Below are 9,850 nucleotides of genomic sequence, written 5' to 3' on the forward strand. Positions count from 1 at the left end.
TGGTTTGAAGTCCACTAAGGAAAGTCAAGTCATCTATGTTGCTTGGTGTGGATGATCAATTCAATTTTGATCATATTTCTATTCTATGACCAGCAACCAATGAATATCCTCAAGTGCTTCTATTATCCTAAGTGGCTACATAAGACACAAAGGAGTTTAGTTTCAAATAAATTGCACTTGAGATTTAGATGCTACCACCCTTCTTGATTGTAATGGATGAGGTGGTTTTTTCATCTTCATCTTGCACATATGAAGGTTGTAGATTTGTCCACGAACTAGAGTAGAGTCAGCTGCTACTATGTAGGAGGGACGACACTGTCGCCCTTGGGTGCGGCACTACCGCCCCATCAAGGACATCTCAAATCTCTTAGTCATGATCCTACTAAACTCATCACAATACACATGGTTAGTACTACCAAATATTATGTCATCGACATATATTTGGCATACAAATATATCATTTCCAACTTTGTGAGTAAAGAGTGTAGGGTCAGCTTTGCCTATTTCAAAGCCTTGTTTGAGCAAGAATTCCTTAAGGCATTCATACCATGCTCTTGGTGCTTGCTTAAGCCCATAGAGCGTCTTTTGGAGTTTATAGACATGGTTGGGGAACTTGGAATCTTCAAACCCCGGTGGCTGCTCCACATACACCAACTCTTGTATTGGGCCGTTGAGGAATGCACTCTTGACATCCATTTGGTACAGCCTGAAGTTATGATGGGCAGCAAAGGCTAGAAGCATTCGAATTGCTTCAAGTCTTGCCACCGGTGCATATGTTTCTTCAAAGTCCAAGCCCTCTACTTGAGTGAAGCCTTGGGCCACCAATCTTGCCTTGTTCCTTGTCACCACGCCATTTTCATCTTGCTTGTTGTAGAAGACCCACTTGGTACCAATGACATTGGTATTGGGCCTTTCTACTAAGTTCCACACTTGATTTCTCTCGAAGTTGTTGAGCTCTTCTTGCATGGCCATGACCCAATCTGGAACTCCAAGTGCTTGTTCTACCTTGAGAGGTTCCAAAGAGGAAACAAATGAGTAATATTGGCAAAAATTTGCTAAATGTGAACGAGTTGTTACCCCCTTTCGAATGCTCCCAAGGATGTTGTCAACGGGGTGATCCCGTTGTATAGTTTGACGTAGCCTTGGATGCTCAACACCTCTTTGTTCTTCTTTTGGACTTTTAGCTTCTTCTTGTTCAAAGACAGGCTCCAGGTTGAGCCCTTGAAGTGGTGGAGTAGAAGTTGAAGGAGCTGCTGCTGAGGTGGATGGGGCGGCATTGCCACCCTCAGGGGTGGCACTGCTGCCCTGCTGATTTGCAGCAGGGGTGTGCTGCACCTCTGCATCAGAGTTGTCAGCGGAATTTGGTACATCAGCAACTTAAGGAGCTTCCACTTTTGTAGCATGTACTTCTTGTGGTCTTATATCACCAATGGCTATTTTCTTGAATGCCCCACAAGGTGGTTCCTCATTACCTATAACATGAATAAGATCTTGCTCTACTAGAGAGCCATTAAGAGCATCATATGGCAAATGATTCATTTAGACTTGAGGTACTCTAGCCACTCTTAATAATTCACAAACACACATATATTTGTGAACTATTAGAGACTACACACGTCAAGTGGCTAGCTAGCAAGGGTTAGGTACTAGTTACCGAGGTGAATATGAAGTTTGAAGTATTTCCATTGATTCATCTTTGGGTCAACCATATAAGAATATGCAATGTGAATTGATTGATAGCTTGAGTGAATATTTTCAATCAACTTGCTCAAGCACCCCGAAGCTTCATATTACCTTCAAGTACCTACAACACTTACTAAGCACAATTTGGTACCCAAACTATGTTGGGTCCATTATGGTTAGTCACAAGAGACTTAGGCACCCAAATGGCCTATGTGCTAGCACATGGTGAACCAATCACGTTTCTAGCACAAGTGTCATTTTTGGGCCTGCTAAGCATATTTAAATCAATTGACAAGTTGAGCTTAGAAGTGTTACCCATGGGACAATCCTTACTTAAATGTCCCTTTCCTTTGCAAGTGTAGCATAGGCGGTTCTTGTTCTTTCTAGCCTTCTCTTCTTGCACTTTGCTTGCTACCTTGCTAATGAACCTCTTTGTTGATGATGACAAGCCTTCACTTTTCTTATTAGGACATGAGCCAATTTCATGTCCCTTCTCATGACAACCATAACACTTCCTCTTGCTTCTTCTTGTCTTGTTCTTTGGAAGTGTGGCTTGATCATCGACCTTGTTGGAACACATAGAAGCATTGTGTCCCATGTTGGAGAACTTGACATGAGCCATCTTCTTCTTCTCTTGGATCTTGCTCACGCCCTTCTCTTCTTTCTTCATGGGGCAATTTCTGACATGGTGACCGTCTTTCTTGCACATGGAGCAAGTGATGAGAGTCTTCTTTGATTGACATTGCACCTTGATGGCCTTGGGAACTTTCCTATTCTGTCTAGGTGTGGCACTGCCGCCCTTAGGGTGCGGCACTACCGCAGTCAGTGCAGCTGGCTGAACTACTGCATTCTGGACAGATTACACTTCTTTAAGTATCCCCTTCACTTTGCCATTGTTGGACTTGTAACCCTTTTGATAAGGCTTGATGCATGCATCGGTTGATCCCTTCTCAAGCTTCTTCACCATGTCTTCATGGTTATCTTGAGAAGGTTGAGCATTGCACTTGCCCTTCCATTGAATCAAGTCCCTTTTTACCATTTCATCTTCTTCCTTGAGCTGTTCATTTTCTTTTGCAATGGAATCATTATAAATTTCTACAATTACATGCTCAACCACTACTACAAAATTCAATTTGCGCAGCGTCGTCCCGAAGGTCTCCGTGGTGGGCTCCTATTTTTGTCCGTCACGGTAAATCCCACGATTTACCGCGGCAGGCACTTTTTATTTTCCACAGCAGGCATTTTTGCCCGCCACGGTAAAACGATTTACCGTGGCGGGCATATTAAGATGCTCGCCATAAAAAATACCCTATTAACCGTGGCGGACGTCTTAAGGTGCCCGCCACGGTAAATCGATTTTCTGTGGTGGACACATTATAAGGCCCACCACGGAAAAGGCCATGGCCCAATAGGCACACCAGCGAGGCCCGTATCCAATTCTGATTTATCGGGCTTATATATACGGGGGTTTTAGGGTTTTCACTCCACCTCTCTCTCTCTCCACCACTCCTCCCTCAACTGGCAGCCACTCTCTCCCTCTCCTCCGATCCTCTCCTCCCTCAACCGGCAGTAGCCACCACTCCTCTCGGTCCTCTCGCACGAGGCACGGCGTCCCTCTTCCTCCCTTCCTCTCCTCCTCGTCCTTCCTCAACCGGTGGCCCTCCTCCTCCCTCAACAGGCGGTGGACGGCGGCTCGAGGCATGCGGTGGCGCGGCATCACGGCCGCGGATCCAGGCGAGGGCGCCGGTGTGGATGGACGCGGATCCAGGCGTGGATCGAGGGCACCGGCCACGGATCTAGGCATGGACGGCCATGGGTCTGGCGGTGGCGTGGCCGGGGAGGCCGGATCTGCCGCGAGCCCCTCCTTCCCCTTCTCCACCAGGCAGATCTAGGCGACGGCAGCCCTGGCGAAGGCCGGATCCGCCGCGAGCCCCTCCTTCCCCTTCTCTGCTGGGCAGATCTAGGCAACGGCGGCCCTGCCGGAGGTCTCGGCGGTGGATCCGGCGATGGCGCGGCCGGGGAGGCCGGATCCACCGCAAGCTCCTCCTTCCCCTTCTCCACCGGGCAGATCCAGGTGTCAGCGGGCAGATCCAGGCGGGGGTGGCCTCGGTGGAGGCCCCGGCGGCGGATCCGGTGGTGGCGTGGCCTGGGAGGCCTGATCTGCCGTGAGCGCCTCCTTCCTCTTCTACATCGGGCAGATCCAGGCGGGGGCGGTCTGGGCAGAGGCACCGACGGTGGATCTGACGGTGGCGCGACCGGGCTGGAGCTGTGGCGGATCCAGGTGACGGCGGTGGATCGACGTCGACGGCGAGATCTAGGTCCAGTGCGGCCCAGATCCAAGCCCGTGTGGGCTTTACTTCTTTTTTTTGTTTTTTCCAAATGATTTGCCGTGGTGGGCTTCCTTAGGTGCCCGCCGCGGTAAATCGATTAACCGCGGCGGGCAAAGCAGCCCGCCGTAGGAAGGCCACGATTTACCGTGACTTCCCGGCAGCGGCGGACTGGTTTGCCCGCCGCGGGAAACCAAAAACGGCCGCCGCGGATAAACATCTTGTAGTAGTGAACGGAAGGTTGGCTTGCTTGAGAGCAACACTTGTTAGCACATGATAAAATAGATGAAACTTGTGTATATGTGCATTTGTGAGTGTGAGGTTGGTATGATTGTACCGTTGTTACCACAACCTCATGAGCAACTTCTAGCATGAGATGAGACTCCATAAGCTTCTCATGAGAGCACAAAAGCCCATCATGACTTTCTTGCAAAGTCTCATATTTGCTAGTAAGCCTTTCCAACTTGTCTTTGAGCATATAATTCTGATCTTCTAATTGAGCAACACAAGATAGAGAGTTAATAGTATGAGTTTGCTCAATTGACAAGTTTTCATACCTTTGGACCAAGCTAGCATTAGAGCACTTAAGCTTTTCATGCTTTTTGATCAACTTCTCCAAGCATTTGATCTTTTCAATGAGAAGCTCTTCTTGCTTGTAGAGATCTTCTTCTTGCTCTTGAATCTTCTCTATGAACTTGATCACTATCAACTTGTCTTTCTTGCTTAGACGTGCAATGTGTTGATTGATCTCATCATCATCACTACCACTGTCACTCTCACTCTTACTCTCACTTGCCACTTTCTTCTCTTTCTTTGCCACGAGACCAATATGTGAAGTGGTATAGAGAGTTGAGCTTCTTGGTAAGGTGGATTCATCATTTGGCTTCCACCAATCACAAGCTTCTTCTTCCTTCAAAATGTTAGTCTCACAAGAACTAAAGAAAGTAGGAGTACCACATGTAAAAATATTGTTCTCACCAACTATTTCATTACCATCCAATAAGTCATATGTTGGCGAGGAAGTGAATGTGGCATGATCAAATAGGACTTTTGAGAGAATCACTTGAGGCTCATCATTTGTCGATGAAGTTGAGCATTCCTCAAGTGGGTTTTTCCAATGAGCGGTTGCTCTCTTCACATTTGGAGTTGCCATACATTTCCTTGAGCGTGGTCCAAATGATGTGAGCATCACCAAGTGGTTTACCATCTCCAAATACGACAGCATCAAGTACATCTTCACTCAAAGCACTAAATAAGACATTAGCAGCTTGAGCATTGAATTGTAAGCATTTCACTTCCTCTCTAGATACGTAGATCAAATCATCATGAGGAGGTGAAATGCTCACATCTACAATCTGCTCTATTTGAGGACCCATGGTCCTAAAAACACCAAGCACACTAGCAGACCAAGATGTATAATTTGAGCCATCTAAAAGTAAAAGTTCTAGAGATACCTCCTCACTTGTCGACATCGTTCTCTCAAGGCGGTTAAGCCCGAAATTGAGAGCCAGGCTCCGATACCAATTGAAAGGACCTTGATGTCGCCAAGGAGGCCTAGAGGGGGGGGTGAATAGGCCTGTAAAAATTCAACTCGAAACTCTGTTAGAACAGAGGGCGGCACTGCCGCTCTTCAAAAATAAAGCAGACAGCGTTGAGATTTCACAGATAGTAACCTGACCCTCTCAGCTGCTCAATCCTGCAACAGAAAGACAAAATCCAGTTCGAAGACTGGATACCACAGAAATCTCACACAAGAGAGGATCGAGCTACCAAACCCTAACAATCAGCTAGCAAAGAGCTGAACTAGCAAGAATACAAAGTGAAGCATGCGAGACACAAATTTTATCACATGGTTCAGTTCGCCACCAAGGCTTGCCTAAGTCCACGTTGTTGAGGCATCCACAAAAGGATTGGCTCGCCACCAAGGCTTGCCTTGCCCTCGTTCTCAAATGAAGAGAATGAACTCTTGAAGTGAGAGGTAATTTCTTAGTTGCAGGATGAGTTTACAAACCTTTCAAGGCTGCCACACGAGTTGGCAAGCATAAGGGCGACGCCTAGCCGGCTAAGAGCAAGCTTCAAGAGAAACAAACCCTAGAACCGCCGGCCAAACGTGAACCAAATGCTCTTAGACTTTGGGAATCAGTGGATATTCTCTCCAATCGAGTTTTGCTACCTTTTCTCTCAAGTTTTGATGGTGGAAATCAAGGATTTGCTTGAGGGATGAAGGAGCAACAATGGAGGAGAGAGAGGTGAGCTTTGGTCTGTTCAGTTTCGAACTGAACCATTGGAGAAGAAGGATGTCCGTTGTGGGCCAGCCCAAATGGTGTTTATACCTCTTGGGTCCCAACAGTCGTTTATGGGCAGCACTGCCGCCCTAGTCAAAACAGGTAGAATCTAGAGATTTTTGGTTGGCTGCTTTGGCTGGGTAAGAGGATATAGATCTGTAGTTTTAAGCATCTGGTTACACAGTTGACCAACTGTACTAGAATCCCTCTTTATAGTATGACTTTTCCTAAACTCAAATTTAAAGCATAAAAGAATGTAAATGCCTTTGAGCTGGTTGCCACTTCATTTGGCAATTGAGGACTTCTATTATCGAATATGTTTTTCTCATTCTCATTATACCTTGATTATGTGACTTGAACCATTTCCATACATATGAGTTCACCTTCATGGCTTCAAGTCACTTCCAATAATGATTTGATCCTCAACACAATATGACTCCTCATAGCTTGATTAGTACCTCGACTCAATACAAGTACTCTCTTCTTCACCTTAGCCATGGTACCTCGGTTGTCAAGCCATCGCTTGCCCTTTACCTTCGTTTAGTACCTCGAAGCCCTTTCCTTGCTATCTTCACCTTATCAAGCCATACTTAAGTCATATTATATTTAAGCATCCATTGAAAAACATTTCTTCAATATTTTGATCATTGCTTGAATATTTTCTAGATATGAATGTTGAGATCAATCAAGCTTCAGTTTATCTCACATAGAGACATACATGGATCAACATCAATATGGTCAAGCTAATTCACGATTCCTTATTCCCTTCTCATTTTGGCTTGACATTTCCAATTGCTCTTTCATATATTCATCCATGTGAGCAAACCAATGTAGAGACCGACTTATATCCACTATACATTGTCATTTACCAAGTATGTTTGCTTTCACATGATGCTATGATATCCCACAACATAGAAGCCATTTCATTGATTCCATTTGCATTGTTGTCTTTTGCTTGAACTAGATTGCTTCCATAAATTTCCAATACAATAATACACAGTTTGGCATTCACTTTAATACAATGTGGCATATCATCAAGTTTACCTACTAGTTGAACCTTGTATATACTTGTTAATACACAACCCACAAGTATATGCAATAGACTCAATTTCCTATTCAACACTTAGCAAACTTATTAGACCTTTAATTGTGTTGTCATTCAATTTATCAAAACCCACTAAAGGGCTAGATACACTTACATGGCCGTCTCCTCTGGCCGCCTGGCCACACATGGCGGTCGACGCTTGCAAGTGGAGATAGAGGATGCGGTGGAGATGGAGAGGAAGGCCGGCAGGGAGGCATGGCAGAGCGCAGTTGTGGTGATGCATGATTTTTTTAATAAACTACGGTGACTGGATGGGAGTGGATAGAAAGGGATACAATAGACTTCAGGGTCCACCAACATGGGCATGTGTCGTGGACGGACGTCTGCTTGCGAGCATTATTACCCATAAAAAAATGTTAAAAGAAGACATAAGGTTGTGTCATGTCCACACGGAGCCCAGGAGCGCCGGAAACAATTTTGGTCTGGGCCTTGGAAGGAGAGCACGCACGTGTGGGCCGTGAACCAGACGGAGACGCAGATCACGTCACATCTGGACCACTCCCAGGCCGGCAAATCCTCTCCTCGAGGGATAAGGTCATAAGGATCGACGTCACCTGTGACGGCCATCAACCGGTCGACGTCTTGTCACGGGAGAAATCCAGTGCGGTGCCAAAGACAGCTACCACTCCAACTGAGATGACAGCATCGTCGGCGTCATGTGTCACGGGCTCACGGCCATCAACCGGTCGCCGTCGTGTCACGGCCAGAGATCCAGTGCGGTGCCAACGAGTCAAACAGAGTATATGTTGTGTTGGACGAATGGACGACACTCCAGACGTTCGACGACTCTTGAGGTCTCCTTCGTCCAACATGGAAGGTCTCCTTCGTCCAAAATGGAATTTCAAAGCGCTTGATATCGCTAACTGTCTTTAGCGCGCGTCGCGCCAAAGCCGGCCGGCCGCCGGCCACCGTCTCTGTCGCCGTGAACAGGACACGCGATCCGCCTCGCGGTAATCAGCGACAGTGCACACTGACCGACCAGGCAGCCGAGCGGTTAAATAGCGCTAGACGGACGATCGAGATGCGTACACCCTCCTCGATATCACTAGCTATAGTCACAGCCATGGCAGGTTCTTCTTCTGGCTCGTGCTCTCTGCTGCTGCTGGTGGCGGCGGCGGCAGTGCTGTCGTTGCCCTCGTCTTGCCAACTGACCGCCGGCTTCCGCCGTGTCATGCTGAACGAGTCGCACTTCGTGCTGCAGAAGCCCTACGACGTGCCGGTCAACGAGCGGTACGACCCGTGCGGCGGCGTCCGCCGCATGTGGGTCTTCGACACCGACAAGCCCATCAGCTCGACGCACCCCGGCGGCGCGCGCACCGAGATCAAAGTCGACGTAAGTGACAACGGCAAGACTTGTTCTCGACCATTCCATGTCTTCTTCCTATACTAACTCTGCATCAGTTCTGCAGAATATCTACAGCTCGGGAGTGTGGCAGTTCGAGGGCGACATGTACGTGCCCTCGGGCACGTCGGGCGCGTCGGTGATGCAGGTATTCGGCGCGGCGACGCACGCCACGACGCTGATGCTGCACGTCTACGACGGCCAGCTCACCTACTACCACGAGCTGACCAAGGTGGTGGTGGACCGTGTCTACGACCGGTGGATCCGGCTTAACGTTATCCACGATGTCGCCGTGGGGAACGTTACCGTGTTCGTCGACGGCGAGAGGCGGCTGGGCGCCCCCGGCCAAGGTGGGAAGGAGCACTACTTCAAGTTCGGCGTGTACAAGCAGTCGCACCACAACCCGTCTCACCGCATGGAGTCCCACTGGAGGAACGTCGCCATTTACACCAAGCCTTGAACACATTAGATGCCTCTTAGTTTCGCTCTTGATCTGGTCGTGCGTGACAGTGACACGCGATCAATGGAATGTTGGATCCGATGTGTGAACTGTGATGATGGAGGACGTCTCAAATGTGTCTCCAGCTAGTGAATAAGCGAGTAGTAACTGTTGTAACTGGGTAGCGAATAAGTGAAATGTGTCTCAAATTTATAAGTAGAAACTACACAAAGTTGTAACTGAGCAGTAACTCATATTATAACGATATCCTTTATTTGGTTGCAGTTGTGTTTACGAGAGACAATATAACCATGCCCTTTACGAGGGCAATGGTGTTCGGTGATCTGAGCCGATCTAGAGAGTGGTCACGCCATGGCCAGGACCTGGAGGTGGGGGTTGGCGCCGACACCAAGGAGCCCAACACGAGCACACACCTGGTGGCGGCCATGGAGAAGCGGTGTGGCATGTGGGGGAGAAGAGATTCCAAGGAAAAAATAAAATATAAAGTTTTCATTGACAGGTGGGACCTATTTGTATTAGGGATGAGTTATTGGTGATCTGCAAACGCACCTCCCCCAGTAATCTGAAAAGTAGTTATTGGGTCATCCTCATTAATTATCATCTTATTGGGGAGTTGTATTAAGGAGCTACTGGAGATGCTCTTATATA

General features: G+C 47.7%; 1 protein-coding gene across 1 annotated transcript; it reads left to right on the forward strand.

Moving 5' to 3' along the window:
- The first annotated feature begins 8,443 nt into the window (after window positions 1-8,443).
- LOC136481181 (citrate-binding protein-like) lies at window positions 8,444-9,850 on the forward strand. Its single transcript, XM_066478533.1, has 2 exons — window positions 8,444-8,733; window positions 8,810-9,850. The coding sequence occupies exons 1-2, from the start codon at window positions 8,464-8,466 to the stop codon at window positions 9,200-9,202; spliced, it is 663 nt and encodes a 220-aa protein (XP_066334630.1). The 5' UTR covers window positions 8,444-8,463; the 3' UTR covers window positions 9,203-9,850.

This window comes from Miscanthus floridulus, chromosome 9 (assembly GCF_019320115.1).
Source record: "Miscanthus floridulus cultivar M001 chromosome 9, ASM1932011v1, whole genome shotgun sequence".
Lineage (NCBI taxonomy): Eukaryota > Viridiplantae > Streptophyta > Magnoliopsida > Poales > Poaceae > Miscanthus > Miscanthus floridulus.